Source organism: Phodopus roborovskii, unplaced genomic scaffold (assembly GCF_943737965.1).
Source record: "Phodopus roborovskii unplaced genomic scaffold, PHOROB, whole genome shotgun sequence".
Classification (NCBI taxonomy): Eukaryota; Metazoa; Chordata; class Mammalia; order Rodentia; family Cricetidae; genus Phodopus; species Phodopus roborovskii.
In genome coordinates, this window is record NW_026126571.1 from 10,825,227 (window position 1) to 10,841,480 (window position 16,254).

Consider the following 16,254-nt stretch of genomic DNA (forward strand, 5'->3'; position numbering starts at 1 on the left):
GCTTTTTCATAATCCTACCCCACCCCCCTTTTTTTTAACATGCGGGATGGATGTTGAAGCCAGAGTTTTGAGGTTATTTTTGTTGGACCTTTGAGTGTTTCCAATTTTAGGCTACTAAGCAGAACCACAAGGAACAATTCAATGTGTTTTTCTTTGTGCACGGCTTGTGACCTATTTAAAATGAAGGCCAGGCCCAGCGTGGCAGCATAAGGTATATATTAAAGACTTATGGCAGTACTGACAACTCAGTTCCCTCTTCCATACAATAGTCAGGTGCTGGGTACAGGCCTCCTCACCACAACCCACAGCCCACAGCCCCCAGCCCTTGGCAGCCAATTCTGATCCAGCTGAGCCCCCTTAGCAGCTGCCTGCTACATGGCAGCCAGCCAACCTCCTGCCAGCCCAGCCCCACCTGAACTGGTAAACAAGCAAATGCAATTGCAGAGACAGAGGCAGGGAGATGCTCAAATATCACCGCTGAGGTGGCCTGAGGGACCAGGGGCGTGCTCTTCCTTCCGCTGCGGACAGGGTATGAGCCTTCAGGGAGCACAGGCTGCACACAGCCTGGGTCTCAGCCTTTGCCATTTACACGGTGTGGCTAGGCAAGAGACCACCTTGGTCATTTTCTATTCTCCCATCAGTCTGGGACACAGCCTGTCCTTTGCAGAAAGCTCTTGCTTCAGTGGGGGATCTCCTGCACCTGGTTCTGCCGCAGTTTGCATCTCAGATGCAGGAGGGGGTTGTGCTGTCTTTCCTCTGGAGTCATCTTTCCTCTGCGCCTAGCAGAGACCTCAGAACACAGCCCAGTTTGCCCTTACCCTTCTCTGAAGTGACCACGAGGAGCGGACAGGATGGTCCAGGTCACAATGCCTCTGTGAATGTGCATGCCAGTTGCAATGGGTTTTGCCTTGCTAGTCCTAAAGGGTGAGAGGCCGTGGTGGAGGCAAACAGACGGACGGACAAAGGGACTTTTTAAAATTTGGGATTCTTCTTCTCCACCCTGACTGCAGTTCAGCAGTCGGTTGCTCCTTGGTCATGCCCTGAGGCTAAAACATGATTAGCAAACGAGTCGATCATTACTCTGGTTTTACGCCTTTGCTGTGGTACAAGCTTGTCTTGAGGCAGATGTCCCCCGAGCTTAACCTTCAGAGCAAGTGCTGAGACTGAAGTAGGGAGGGTCACATGGGGACATGAGGTGACAGGTTTTCATGGCTCTAATCTGTAAAACCCGTTACCACCAAAAGTGCCTGCCTGCAATTGTCAGCAGCATATGCCTGTTCTTTCCTCCCTAGCTTATTACAAGAGAAAAAACAAAAGCAAAACAAACAAACAAAACCCAAAACTTTACCAGGCTTCTCCAGGAACATGAGGACTACTGATGTAGAAAACTCATTACACCATAAGAAAGCTCATTCTCTAAAAATTTTTGTAAAAAAGCAAACAAATTGTAAAAAGTTAGCCAGGATGGTCTGGTAAGATGCCTCAGAGGGTAAAGGAGAGGCCCCAGGGCCTGGGTTCTATGCCTGGAGTCAGGGCACAGGGAGAAAAATTTCAGAAAGTTGTTCTAGACTCCCCGCCTCTGACACACACACACACACACACACACACACACACACACACACACACACACTATTTTAAAAATTGTCAGGTGTAGGACTCACACCTTTAATCCAAGCACTTGGGAGCCAGAGGTAGGTGGATTTCTGCAAGTTGGAGGCTAACCTTATCTACCTAATAGTTCTATGCAATAGAACATAGTGAGATGCTGTCTCAAAAATAAGTAAATAAAACCACTCTCTTTCCTGCTAACAGACTCCAAAGCCCTCCAACGGCTGGAACCAACACCTGCTCTTCTCTAGCAAAAGCGATTCTAGTATCATTGCAGGTGATAGCATGTGTGTGGTCTGGAGGCAGCACAGCCTGGCTTGGGGAGTCCTGGGTACTTCCTAACCTTTTCATCCACGATTCAAGGTAAGGGCACATTGTGTGACCAAATGAGGGTCTTAGATGTAAGATGAGAATGCACAAAATGACCCCTGGGCTGGTGACCTTATATCATTTAGGATAGTCTTCTACACTCCCAACTCTTGTTCTTTTTGACTAACGTCAACACGTTTACTATAGAGGGGCTACCCTCGAATGTCACAGGAACCACTTGTGTCTGTAACACAGGACTTTATTTTTACAGCCATGACATTTTCCATAAAAACGGCAGAGGCAGAGAGGAGAAATATCCAAGCCACGAGAGAGAAGTGAAGCTTAAGAATCTCCTACTAGGAGATGAAGAAGTCTGTCTCCTGACACAACAGGTTCCCAAGAGAGACGAAGATAGCTGGCGAGAGCCTAGATGCAGTTTGTGGGACTCTTCAGTCACAAGCTGGCTTCTCCCTGTGAGGACGGACCGTCTTCTCTGGGAAGACCCAGGGTGGCCCCCATCCCCAGCTCTCTCCCATGAGAGGCCAAAGAGCCAAAATTGCTGCCCTACCAAGCAACCTACAAAGATAGTGGCTGAAGGCCCAGTCCAAGAAGGGTGCCAGGACCACAGGGGTGTCATGATGGGCGTTCTTGGTTCTTCAGCACACTCTGTGAATGGCTCTGGATTCTGGAGCCTTCTCTGTGAGACTCCAGGTAAACAAGCAAGAGGTTCCCATGCCTGAGGTCACAGACAGAACTTGCAGTGGTTCAAAGCAGATGGCTTGACAGACCTTGCAGTGGTTCAAAGCAGATGGCTTGAGCAAGGCAGTGGAATCCCCAGGGTAGAATGGACCCTTCTCTCATTTGTCCAGATCTTGCTTCTTACTGAGCATTGTCCTTTTGTGACGGGATGTCGGTGTTGTGTGTGCTGATCACTTGTGAAACCTGGGGAAGCAAGAGCAAGTCGTAAGACTCTTATTTTCAGCCTAGGGACACTACATTTCTTGTAGCAGAAGCAAATGGCAGGTGGAGGAGGAAGCGGGTGTGCCTGCGGCTGACAGCTGTATGTTACAGTGTTTCTTAGGGCCCATCTCTGTCATTAAAAAGCAAAGAACAAAGTAGCAACACCAAAAACCAAACTACAACAAAATAACATACACAGATGTAGCTCAAAACTACTCTGGCTTTGGGGCTAGTAGGACGGCTCAGTGGGTAAAGGTGCTTGCTTCCAAGCCTGATGATGTGAGTTCAGCATCCAGTACCTGTTGTTCTGACCTGTCATCATGCACATGTACACACATGACAAGGAGAGGTTTAAAAAATGTCACAAGCTTTGACATTTGCTTTGGATGGCGTTGCTTATTAAAGCACTTTCTAAGTGCACACTTTCTAAGCGCTGGCCCCTGGCGGGATTACAGACAGGAGAAGGTTGGGAATTCCTGCCTCAAATCACAGGTTTGCCAATAGCTGGTCTGTGAGGGCCAGGGGCTGTTGTGACCATGCCTGGACCATAACAGCAAAACTAGAAGGGGCTTTTAAGGGTTTGAAAGCCACAAGCCAACTTCACAGGATTAGGAGTCTAAGATGAGCTAGAGTCCAGCCTGTGAGGCCCTGTCTCAACACGCACACACACATACATACATACACACACGCGCGCGCGCACACACACACACACACACACACACACACACACACACACGCTGTGCACTCTGCCTTACTGGTCCACAGAACTCCTGGTTGCCAAATCTCAGGGTCCCATCACCAGCTTCTTTAAAAATGGCATTATCAGGTCACTGGGGACCAGGTAAAAATTAAAGGACACATTGGCACACATCATAATGAGTGGCAGGATTAGACTGGCTCTCTACAAAAGGCCCCCAAGGAGGGCTTTTTGCACAGAACTCTCGGGAGGTCTAGTATTAGCAGCTCTCAAGTTGTGGTTCTCGTCTGTTAGGGGAAGGTGGTTTTGAATTCCAGCCCACAAAGCAGAACTTGCTCACCATCTAAATTATAATTGCAAATAGCCCATAAAATCTAGTGGGGGGGGCGGAGGGCTCAGCGGGTAGAGATGCTTGCCGCCGATTTAGATGTAGGCATGTCTCTCCCTTGAGCAGAAAGTTCTGTTGCCCTCTTCCATTTGGGAGCGTGGTCCTTTCTATCTTCACGCTTGTGTGTGCGCGCGCCCATGCATGCATGCATGTGTGCGTGCGTCTGTGTGTCTGAGGATCAAACTGATATGTGTGGCCAGCAGATGTGAAACAGCCTCTGTGCTACACATCAGCTCCCAGGGCTGGGCCTGGGGCTCAGGTGGCAGGGCAGTCTCTGTGTACCAGGTCCTCAGCGCTCATATAGCAGGCGTGGTGGTGGTACAGGGATGCAGTCCTAGCACTCTGGAGGCGGAGGTGGGAGGATGAGGAGCCAAAGGTCAGCCTTGGAATACAGAAGATTCTGTCTCAAAACAACAACCAGTCAAATCCCAGTACACTGCCTGAGCCTGGGGGTGGGGTCCTAGTTGTGAGGTCAGAGAGCAACCACAGCCTCTGTCGTGTACAAGCCTTGGCTCTTGTTAAGGGTCGACTGGTAAAAACACATGATCTTTTTTTGTCTATTTTTAAATTTATGTAGTTGGTTGATTATTTCTGAGATAAGGTTTGTATCCCAGGCTGGCCTGGTACTATATGGGAGGGAAAGACTTTGAGCTTCTTTTTGGTTTTTCAAGGCAAGATTTCTCTGTGTAACAGCTCTAGCCATCCTGGAGCTCATTCTGCAGAGCAGGCTGGCCTCAAACTCCCAGAGATCTGACTGCCTCTGCCTCTCAAGTGCTGGGATTAAAGGCGTGCTCCACCACAGCCTGGTGACTTTGAATCCATGTCCTAGTGGATTTCTAATCCACTTCATTTTATATTTTGTATTTTGTTTTTTGGTAGTTTCTCTGCATAGCCCTGGCTGTCCTGGAACTCACTATTTAAACCAGGCTGGCCTCAAACTCACAGAAATCAGCCTGCTTCTGCCTCCCCAAGTGCTGGAACTAAAGGCGGGCACCACCTCCCACGTGACTTTGAGTTTCTAACCCACCTCCTAGTGCTGGGATTTCAGGAGTAAACCACTATGTTGGTTTACATAGTTGGGCAGGCTAGGCAAGCAGTCTTCCAAGTCATCCACACCCTCGGGCCCTGTTTGTGACTTACTGTTTCATGAAGCGAATTTGGGCTTTCCTGCGAAGGCCTGAAAGAGCAGAGCAAAGGCAAGTCAGCGCTGGTTGGACGATCGCTAGCATCAAGCCTCAGAGCCCAAGAGGCAGACAGCAGGGTGAACCAACACTCACTACTTCATCTGGGGTGCTAGGGTGGGCCCCGAATTCTTCACAATTCACACGTTTCTTGTTTGCTTATATAGGTTTAAAATAGTTACGATTATTCACTCATCCATTCCACATTTTTAACAGCCTTCACGCATGCTACCAGATCCCAGTACCACTGTATCCACCTCACATGCATGCGAATTGCCAAACAACTTGCCTGAAAGTCATGTAGCTAGTGCCAGAGTTTTAGCAAACTTCATCTACTCCAGTTTTACCTTAAATAAGCTTTCCTGGGAACAGGGGCGGGGGGATCAGCAGCAGAGTGGTGGGACACAAGGCCTTAGGGTTAATCTCAATAGCACACAACAAATGTCATTGCCTTTTGAAGCAGGCCAGAGTCCAGAGCTCGCCATCCAAAGCAGCACGTGTGTGCACTCCTACAGGGATGCAGCAGGGGAAAGACAGCTGTGCTGTGTCTACATCCGCAGAATGTTTTTGTTTTTGAAACAGGATCTTTGGTGGCCCAGGCTGGCCTCAAACCATAGATTCATTAGCCAGGCTGACCTTGAATTCCTGATCCTTCTTTTTTTTTTTTTTTTTTTTTTTTTTTAAACCTCCCAGGCACTGTGGTAGAGGGCATCCAGCATGCCCTGGGTTCAAGTCCCTGCATTCCCTCAAAGCCCTTCAAAGACAAAAAGAGCCATTTGCAGAGCCACAAGGTTCGTTGGGTGAATTTGCCATCTGCTTTGCTGCCCTAGGGAAGAAAGTGTGCCTGGGGAGACTTAAGGTAGCAAAATGGGGCCCACAACGTCCTTTAAGCATCAACTCACAGTGAAGGCGAATGGCCACACTCAGGGACACCAGCAGAACCAGGAGGGAGGCCACCAGCAGGCTGAGGGTAATGAGGCCACATGTCAGGCCTGAAAAAGACACACAGGACACATGAGATGGATTCACCCCTGTTCAGACACAGGCAGGGAGCAGCCCCTCCTCCCAGAGGGTGTCACTGGTCGGCTTGCTATTGTTTGTTTTTGACACAGAGTCTTACTATACAGCCTTCATCTTGTAGCCCTGGCTAGCCTGGAACTCACAGAGATCTGTCTGACTCCCCTCCCGGGAGGTAACCCCAATGGTTGTATTTTTATCATACTTCCGTCTGGTTGACTTTAAAATTCACTTTAAATATCACTGAGGTAATCTTATATAAAAAATGTCATGTTACATCTATGTTTTTACAAGTCAATAAAGCTCGGGCACTGTTTATGTTCAGAGGAAGTAGACACACCTCATACTAATAAAATTTTACTATTCGTTTAAAAAAAACCTTTATTTAAATTTCACCCAAAAAAATATAGACAGCTATGTTGTCATTGTGCTTTACTCCTGTTAGAACGGTCACAGAGCAACCCTGACAATTCCAAAATCTTCCCCTTTGCATCTAACCATTCACAGGCATGTGCAATTTTTATTGTTTCTTCATATGCGTGTATGTGAGTGTGCACGTGGGGTGTGTGCACATGTGTGTGAGTGTGGAGACCAGGGGAGGGTGGCAGGTGCCCTGCCCTGTCGTTTCCTACCTCCTCCCCTTGAGATAGTCTCTCACTAAACTTGGCGCTACTGGGGGCCAGCAAGCCCAGGTTCTCCTGTCTCTACCTTCCCCCAGCGCTGGGGTTACAGGTGTCTGACACCATGCCCAGCTTTTTATGTGGGTGCTCATGTCTTAAACTGAGGAACTGCAAGCTCTCTACCCTAAAAAAGTCATCCCCCTAACCTTTGTGTTTTGATTTTAAAGATAAGTTTTTCTGTATCCCAGGCTGGTCTCTAATTCACCGTGGCCAAGGATGCGCTTGAACTTCTGATTCTCCTGTCTCCATCTCTTCAGTGCTGGGGTTACCCTTGTGGGCCGCTATGACCACTTATGCTGAGCTGGGGATTGAACCCAGGACTTTGTGCGCGTCTCGAGCAAACACTCTATCAACTGAACTATATCTTCGGCCTCTTAGTTTTCTCCTTTCTAGCACTGTGGGTTGTACTGTGTTCATTTTGTTTTCTGCAAATGCATTTCTCCCCACCCTTTAATCATGCCAGCACATTCTTTCCCTCAGCAGAGTGAGAGGTGGCCCTTGGATGCTCCATCATTTATTCAGCTACCAGTGGGAATCTTAGTTGCTTCCCATGCTTTACTTTTATAAACAGCCCCACAGAGAACATTCTGGCACCTTTCTGCATGCAGGTGCCTTCCTAAGGCAGGAGCTGAAAATGGAAACTACTAAACCACAGACTCTGTCCATTTTGGTTTTAGTAAACTGCCAGATGCCTTCATTTTAACTCCCAGCCAACGATGCACCTTACCCGCCCTTGTTAATGGTGCTTTAGCTTTTGTTCCCGTGTGTCTGCATGGCAGAGAGAGGGAGGTTGGTTGATCGTACTTCAGTCCCGATGCCGTGTGGGCTTCAGCCTATTTGCTTGCACTAGCCACTTGCCTGAGTGTTCTTCTGCGATCTGTGTATGTGTTCACGTGTTTAGTTTCTGCATGCTGTTTAAGCGGCAGGGCTTGCCTTCTTAATGTTCTGGATCCGTCTTCAGTATTCTGGTGTCAGATCAGCCACATAATGGGTCTCCATATAGGGCTGAGGTGCAGAGCCAAGCCGATGGGTGAAAGGACAGAGTGCAGGTTTGGGCTCTTGGCTGAGAACTCTAGAAAGCCCTCTGCATGCGAAGGAGGAGAGGAATTCAGCTCATTGTGTACAGTGTGCATCAGGGATGGTGCTAACTGAAAGCTTCGGCTTTTGAGGCTGGAAGACGGGGTTGTTTTATCATCCCGGCTCACTTGTGGCTTTGAGAAACTGAGGCCTGTACTGGGGATCTAACTCAGCCGGCAGAGCGCTGAGGAGGCACTTGCACAGCTCGGCAAGTCGACCATGGCTCACCCAGTTGGTGAGGCTCTAGTGAGGGAAGCTGATTGCATGCGTGCGAGTTATCCGTGCCTGTTTTCACAGGTAGTGAACTAGTTGCAGAGCAGCAGAGGAGGAGGGGGCAGGGCATTGAGGAGGGACCGCATTGAAATGGAAGCCATGGTTGGAGGAACATGGTTACTTGTTCTAACTGATTGCTGCCTCTCTATATAAAAGATCTCTCTCCTTCTCCCTTCCCTCCCTCCCCTCTCCCGTGTGTGTGTGTGTGTGTGTGTGTGTGTGTGTGTGTGTGTGCGCGCGCGCGCGCGTGTGCGTACGTGCACACGCGTGTTTATCTTTAGACAGATTCTCATTCTGTAGGTCAGCCTGGCCTAGAACTTGCTTTGTAGTCCAGGCTAGCCTCAGATTCTTGAGTGCTGAGATCACATGCAAGAACCACCATGCCTGGCTTATTTGTTTTTGAGACAGCCTCTCACTATGTTGCTCAGACTACTCTCAAACTTATGAGTTCAAGTGATTCCCCCTGCCTCAGCCTTCTGAAGAACTAAGCCAACAGGGGCTGAACTTTGTGGGGTTTGTATCTTTGTTGCTTGACTTTTTTTTTAACTGAGCTTTCAGGGCACAATGGGTTATAAAATGAAGTCACTCTGTCTTCCCCTTCGTATTCGTATTCCTAACAGAAAGGCTTTCTGTTCGTGGGCTTGCATTTTCTTTTTTGATTAGTGTTTTGATTTCTTTGAGACAGGATCTCATATAGCCCAGGCTGGTCTCAAACTTGCACTGTAGCTAAGGATGGCCTCGAACTCCTGATTGCTGGCCTCACCCTCCCAGGTCCTGGGATTACAGGCATAAGACCAAACCTTCATGGTGACCACAGGAGGCAGCCCCCTTCCCTGCCTCCCTGACCCTGCAGGGAGCATCTCCTCTGGGAACTTTGTATGTTGCTGCAAAACCACTCAAGCTGCCCAGGAGTGCATTGGTTGTGTGGTTTGTTCTTTGGGTAGTGGCAGCTAGACCTCCCTGTTTGTCACCAGTAACTTTTGGGGGTGGAAGTCAGTATTTTTCCAGCACACATTTGAGCTTATGGCTTCAAAGGTAGGTTATGTGCCTGCTCCAGCTGAGATGCCTGGCCTCCGTTCACTAGCTTGCCAGAGTCCCACCCATCATGTTAGGTCCTCTGTCAGCCACCCAGACTGGAAAAGAGGGAAGGGCTGGTCCTTTTCCCGGAAGCTTTTGTTTGCTGGCAGCTTGATTGTGATATGATTTGCAAGCCAGAAACTCTACCTGTTGCAAGTATAGAATTTTGACCAAGGTGTACATATCTATAATCCCAGAACCTGTGAGCCTAAGGCTAAGGCAGAAGCATTGGGGATTTGAAGTCAGCCTGGGTTAAAGTTAGTTCCAGGCAGCCTGGATCTATACAGAAAAACCACGCCTCAGTGAAAACTTAAACACCCACTCAATGGCTTTTAGAATCTTTCTAGAGCCATGTTGTCTAACTTTGGGGCATTTGGGGAGTTTCAGAAAAACAAGACAAGACAACACTTCTGTACTGGTTAAGATTTTTTCATTGTTCCCAATGCCTGGTCTTGAACTCAGAGATCTACCTGCCTCTGTTTCTGAGTTCTAAGATTAGAAGGATGAACCACCCCACCTGGCTAAAATGCGTGGGTTTCTTGTTTGTTTGTAACTGACCTTTCTGTGTGCATTTTCAAGGTTCATCTAAACTTAAGCATGTATCAGTATATTGTTTGAGAATGGGGCATTGAGACAGGGTCTTACATAGCCCAGGCTAGCCTCGATGGTGCTGGGATTACACACGTACGCCCCCACATCTGGGCTCTTTCTTTCTTTTTTAATCAGGGCTTCTCTACATAGCTCAGGCTGACCCGGCCTCAGCCTCCTGAGTGTTAGGCATGGACTGCCATACCCAGCCAGTATTTAAGTATTTTTTAAAATTACATTTATTGATTGACTGAGTATATGTCACGGGCATCCGAGTGCCATGGTACACGTGGAAGTTATAGGACAACTTGCCAGAGTCAGCTTTCTTTTTGTACCGTGCGGGTACCGAACACGGTCAGGTTTGGCAGCAAGCGTGGTTACTTTCTGAGCCATCTTGTGAGGCCAGTACTGCATACCCCGTGTGTCCTCGCCTTGCCTGCGTCCTGTTTGGTTAGCCTGTGCGTTAGTTGGGGAACATGTGGGTTGTGTCCACTTCTCTGGCTGTGATGAGTTGTGCTGCTGCGAGCACCTGTGTTCAGGGTCTGGGGGGGGGGCTGTATTTTCCTGAACATCTCATTCTGTGACGAGTTGTGAGTGTGGCCTCACTGGCTGCGACTTGCTGTGGTACTCAGTGTCCCTTTTGTTGACACTAGGGTGGGGCTACAGAACAAAGGTTCAGCAAGAGTTTGTACCAGGGAGGAAGGAAGAGAGGAAGGAAGCAAGAGAAAGAGGGAAAGGAAAGGAACGGCGAGGGCTGCCCCTTTTTCTTGTAACCTGTGAGTGCACTGATGGAAAACTTACCCTTCTGGGCCTTTGGTTTGGGGACTGGGCATAGTTTCTTCTTGAAGACAGTCTTCTTGGTGGTCTGGGCAGTTGTAGAAAGGACATCCACTACAGAAAGAAGCAAGACCCATACATCATCCAGGTGACCGTGGCGCTGATGGCCAGTAATAGGAGAGGGGCTAGGAAATCCAAAGGACCATTTCCCATACCACGTCTGTCAACACATTAACCACGCTTGGTCACCGAAAGGCTTTTGACCATTGGTGCCAAGGAGCTGTTGTGAGGGACAGTTAACAGCAGTGACAAGGTCCAAAAGCCTGGGCCTGCTGGGTGTTGAGTCCTTTAGCGCATATGATTCCTAAGCTGGGTCCATTTGTCTCAAAACAAGCAGGAGTCTCTCAGTGCTCAGTGTGGAGCATGGGGGGAGCTGTAGCCTCCGGGGACCTTGGCTGGTACAGTAGGAGCCTGAGTCTGACGGGAGGGCTTGGGGACAAGGGGAGGTGTCTCTGTTTAATTTCATCTCTCTCTGAGTCAGGTGTCCTCAATTTCTCCTGATCTGTGAATTCAACCTCTCCCTCTCTGATTTCTTTTCTTTCTTTCTTTCTTTCTTTCTTTCTTTTTTTTTTTTTTTTTTTTTTTTTTTAAAGAGGGACAGGTCCTTGGAACCCAGAGTGTGCTTGAGGGCCCAAACAAGGGCTGTTTTTCCCCAGTTCTCTACATTACCCAAGTTTCTCCTCCAAATCACTTGGACCCTCCAGCCCAGCAGGACGGCTCAGGCTTTGGGTGTCCTTGTCACTGGGAAGACTGACTGAGGATCCTGGTCTGTTGGGCAGCACACAGGACTTGGAAACACAGCCTGGGACAGGGAGAGCTGGAAAATCGCCTGCTCTTACTTCACACCCACCTTTCTTAGACCCTGAAGCACTGGGAAGGCACGGAGCTCAAAGAAACAAAAGTAGAAAAGCAAACACAACCCAACCTTAACCCCCACCAGCCTGAAAGACCAGACGCGAGAGAGGCCATGGAGACATCGCTCAGCTTCTGTTGGTCTTGTTTTCCATTATAACGCTGGCCTCATCCCCAACTGTCTCTGGGCCTTCTTAGGCCGAGTGACCTAACTTCTCGGCTGGCTGGGGTGCCTTTGTGACTTCCAGCCCCCATGTGAGTGGGAACCAAGGCAATGAGAGGCCCAGTCCCGGGTTGAGCTGGAGAAAGAGCTACAGCCAACCGTTGGCCTGAGAGAATCTGTGATGATCGCTTTCCACCCCAAGAGATGAATCTTTGCTGTTCAGTGTGGCTAGTCTGAACAGAGATACTCTGTGCACATAGACTACATACCAAATGCCATGTATGAAAAAAAAAAAAAAAAAAAGGCTGCCTGTTGAAATGCTAGTATTGTTTGGATAAGTTGGGTTCAATAAAATGCACGGTGAAGGCCACGTCACTTATTTCTTCTTACTTAGATGACTCTTAGAAAACGGAAAACCGTGTCTATGGCTTACACAATCATTTAATTAATGAAACTGCAGCTTCCAAGAATTAGAGATGGGCCAGCAGCTGCCTTGTACAGATAGGGAAACTGAGGCTGCGGGAGGGGAAAGGCATGTGATGGGATTAGTAGCCTGGCTAGGCTTGGAGTCCAGTTTCTTTATCCCCTGGGCCCCCAAGTTTGGGTTTGAGCCCTAGAACCCCACAAAGGATGCTGAGGACAACTGCTTCTCTGCCGCCTCAGAAATGCACTCTCTGTGTGAGCCCAGGCAGTGAGAGTTTGTATGTACACGTTGGGTTCCTGAGATTGCTGTCCAGGCAGGGACACTGCTATGTCTACATCAGAATCAAAAGCTCCGACGGTTAACTGACTTCATCTAATTCCCATCCAAAGTGGCAGTGGATCGTACCATCTGCTGGGTGGACGGCAGCTTTAAGGGACATAGCGACGTGCAGCCCTCAAAGGTGCTTGGCCTGGGTAACTCTCAGTGTGCATTTTCTACTAGTCTCTGAGGTGGTGTGCTTATCACGGCTGCAGAGTGAGCTCACTGGCAGCCCCAGTGCCTGGTGTGTGTGTGTGTGTGTGTGTGTGTGTGTGTGTGTGTGTGTGTGCACCCACACGCCTGTACCCACGTAAGCTCCATAGCCTTAAAACCGTTCTTACCCACACTCAGCTCCGTCCCTGTCCCAAAGATCAGCTGAGGGCTCCCGACCATCATGCAGAAGTAGCTGCCACTGTCCTCTAGTTTCACACTCGTAAGATTGAGAATGTGCCGGGTTATATCCGAAAACACCATTATACTCTCCTTCTTCACCCCTTCACCGTACGTAGCGGTTCTTCTGGAAGGGTTCCAGGAGGCCAGGAACTCAAAGTGCTTGTCCTTGGTGGGTCCCTGGCGCTGTCTCAGCCAGCTGATGACTGTGGTCTTAGGGAGGGTTTTAGCTTCACAGGACACTTTTGCCATTTGATTGGTTAGAACTGTCAAGGACCTAGGGGTCTGAATGAGGGCAGAGCTGCTCCAGAGAGCTACAAAAACAAAACCAGAAGAAATAAACCAGGCTGCTGCTGTACCCATGTACTCTCAGCACTCTGTAGGTTGTAACAGGAGGATCAGAACTTCAAGTTTGGTTATATAGTGAGTTCAAGGCTAGCCTGGGCTACGTGAGAACTTGTCTTAGAAAAAAAAAGAGTAGGGGGAAGGCTTGTGAGATAGCTCAGCCTCAAGTTCAAACCCTAGAAGGAGCAGAAGCCATTAGCACGTGTTTCTATGCACAGTGGTGGGACCTCAGAATCACAGTGAGTTTGTATCAGAGACAAACAGATGGGACACTCTGCCTGGAGAAAGAGCTGGGTGTTATCAGCAGTCCATGCCTTTGAACTCACAAACATTGACTGCAAGGCAGGTGTCCGCCATGCTTGCCTTTACCACTGACGATCTACTTCTACCGGTGGCCCTGGCATAAACCGTCTCAACCAAGTCTCAGACTGGCTCCAGGATGTTTACCCCCCCTCCTCCAGATGAGAAAACACAGGCATGAAGTTAACTTGTTCGGGGTCTCACTGAATTCATATCCAAAGAAAAGCCACAGCTGGTTGCCGCCTCTGCTGGCCGTGAGGGCATAGACAGGCCTTTGGTGGCTCTAAGCCACCGGAGACTGGGGCAGGCTGGGAGAGGAATTTGGAGCCACAGGCCCAGCGCAAGGCTGGTTTGGACAATGTGAGATTTCCAGATGGAGTTAAAGGAGCTGACTCTGCAAGGGACCTGCCATTGACTTGTCGCCCCTCAGGGCAGGGCAGTCATTACAAAGGCAAGGCTAAGAGTTCATTGGACTTAGATGAGAAGGCAGGCAGAAGGAATTGCAGACATGGCTGTACACACAGCCTTTGTCCTGTAGCAACTGTGGGACCTTAGAAGTCACCAAGTAAGTGGTCTCCTGTGAAGAAAGAACAGCTTGGCTTGCCGCCATTGTCCTGCAGGCATGGTTGTGCACACTTAGAAACCTAACACTTAGAAGTTGAGGCAGGAGGATTGCTTTGAGTGTGAGGTCAACCCAAGCTACATAGTGAATTTCAGGGGCAAAGGGAAGTGAAATCATGTGAATGACGAGGCACTTACACACGTAATCACAGCGGAGTGCCTGTAACTTACACAGGTAATTTACACAGCATTTACACAGGTAAATCCTGCTGGCAGGTCTACGCTCCCAGGGGATGTTCTGGGCACCACATGAAGCCTCAAGGAGGCTCATTAAGTTTCTTCCACATCCAAGGCAATGTGGGCTTGTTCCCACAAACACAGTTTGATCCAGAAAGCCTTTTTTGTTGGGTTGGAGCAGAGGGCAATGGCCAAGATATAACACAGAGGATGGGCCTGGCTGAGCAGAGGCTGGAGGGCGTGTGAGCCCGGGAGCTGCCTGAAATAGTGACTCCATCACTGCCTACAACTGTGGCTCAGGCCTTATAACCCCATCACGGCCTTCCCGAGGACTGATGTGATGAAGTAAACCTGGAGTCCACCCTCGGAGCACTCTGAGCTTCCACTTGCATGGAGAGAATGAATATTTCCCTGGTGCTCAGGCCCTGAGTATCAGGCTACCATCTCTGTGCCGTCACAGCCGTTTTTCATTGTTTTAGGTCACTGGCCTCTTTGGGGAAGTAATTGTGAAGTGATGATGCCAGTGTAATATTGCAATGCATCAAGCATGTGTGAGTGTGTGCGAGTGTGTGTTGTCTGATTCAGATCTCACTAAAGCCTATGGGTGACAGACTCCTTTTACACAAAACAGAGCTCAAGAGAAAGGTATGCTCAGGGTTACACAGCCTGTGCTCAGTGGGCTCACACTCAAACCTAAGCCGCCACGGGACTTGGGCGAATGAACTCAGAACCGCCAAACTGAGGGAACCTACATACAAAATGGGAGCCCTTCCAACGAGCCCAGAGGACCCACACAGCCAGGCTTCAACTCACACCCGGTCTCCTTTGATCTGTTTGGTTGCCCAGGATTCCATTTTCAGAGGGACCTGGCATTTCTAGAATAATCGGCAGTAGCTTTAGTGGCTTGGCATAGCCTTACTTGTTTCCATCAGTGGCGATTTGAGGGGTCTCCCTCCCTCTAAAAAGTACTCTTGCTGGGTCTGGTCACAATGACAGACTTTAGGCCACACGTCTGTGTTAGCCCCATATCCCATCTGCGGTGTCCAGTGATGCTTCCTGGGGGAGCCCTGCTGCCTAGGACCCTGACTCAGAGGACGCTGGACAGTGAGGGGGTCGTAGTGAGCACCCTGCCGTAGTTGTCCGTGAGCCAGCTAGGCAGGGTTTGTCTAGTTTACTAGAAGCACTTCCCCGGAAGTAAGAGTGTGTCTACAGACCATGGCCTAGGCCAGACTGGGCTCTGGGAACGGCATGGGCACAACCCTGTGTCCTTCAGGTTTGGATTTCTCTCTTCTCTTTCATTTCTTCCTCCTTTCATCTCTCCCCTGCTAGTTCAGGCTGAGGGGTGGGTGGCTTCTGCCCTAGGCTTCTCAGACATCTCTGGGCAATGAGCTCCCGGGACTCCTCTGCCCATGACCAGGGCCTGTGCCTACCAGCCTGCCCTGTCCCCACAGCCTGTCTGTCCCTCCTGTTCCCTGCTCTAGGGCAGACCTGTGCTAGCCCACGTCTTACCTGCCAGCTTCACACTGAAGACCAGCCAGAGCCATGGCTGCATCTTGGCGGTTGTGGGGACACCTGCTCGCTTGGGGCTCTGTCAGCCAAAAGGTGGGTTAGGAGCCAGGGCGGGCGGGCCGGGTACCCTGAGCGTAAGGGAGGTGGGGTGCGGATGAAGTAAGAGGGTGGTGTCACCAGAGGGGCGGAGTCATGGTGTGTGTGTGTGTGTGTGTGTGTGTGTGGCCCTAAGGCCTTTGTATTCATCCTCCACAGCATCAAAGGCTGTAACTTTTCAAGGAGGCCACCAGGACTCTGCTTTCTGGTCAGGAAGTGACAGCTGTCAGTCACACCAGCTAGTTGCACCTGTGTAATGCCTCTTGCCCCTGGGGAGGGCAAGATATCTTGTGACACCTAGAGTAACTGAGCCACAGGTCTTTATTTCTTTCTGGGCAGGCCGCAGGAGCCGTTCTCAGTTTGAGGT

At 49.6% G+C, this 16,254-nt stretch overlaps 1 protein-coding gene across 3 annotated transcripts; it reads right to left on the minus strand.

Moving 5' to 3' along the window:
- Window positions 1-2,155: 2,155 nt before the first annotated feature.
- Cd8b (CD8 subunit beta) lies at window positions 2,156-15,897 on the minus strand. 3 transcript variants are annotated; one of them, XR_007835728.1, is made up of 7 exons: window positions 15,792-15,897; window positions 12,791-13,153; window positions 10,657-10,746; window positions 6,046-6,135; window positions 5,103-5,139; window positions 2,706-2,859; window positions 2,156-2,671 (listed from the first exon to the last, which is right to left on the minus strand). XR_007835728.1 is itself a non-coding variant. In XM_051203099.1 (6 exons), the coding sequence occupies exons 1-6, from the start codon at window positions 15,832-15,834 to the stop codon at window positions 2,847-2,849; spliced, it is 636 nt and encodes a 211-aa protein (XP_051059056.1). In that variant the 5' UTR covers window positions 15,835-15,897; the 3' UTR covers window positions 2,156-2,846. The 3 variants fall into 3 exon arrangements, 1 of the variants encoding a protein (XP_051059056.1); XR_007835729.1 differs by lacking the exon at window positions 6,046-6,135; XM_051203099.1 differs by having other exon boundaries at window positions 2,156-2,859.
- Between the last annotated feature and the right edge of the window lie 357 nt (window positions 15,898-16,254).

What these genes read in the sequence shown, in the direction of transcription:
- Cd8b (XM_051203099.1), bottom strand. Translation starts at nt 15,834, where the DNA reads ATGCAGCCATGGCTCTGGCTGGTCTTCAGTGTGAAGCTGGCAG. An exon ending in AGGGACGGAGCTGAGTGTGG is followed by an intron (nt 10,747 to 12,790) that starts GTAAGAACGGTT and finishes TTCTTTCTGTAG; the next exon opens with TGGATGTCCTTTCTACAACT. An exon ending in CAAACCAAAGGCCCAGAAGG is followed by an intron (nt 6,136 to 10,656) that starts GTAAGTTTTCCA and finishes TGTCTTTTTCAG; the next exon opens with GCCTGACATGTGGCCTCATT.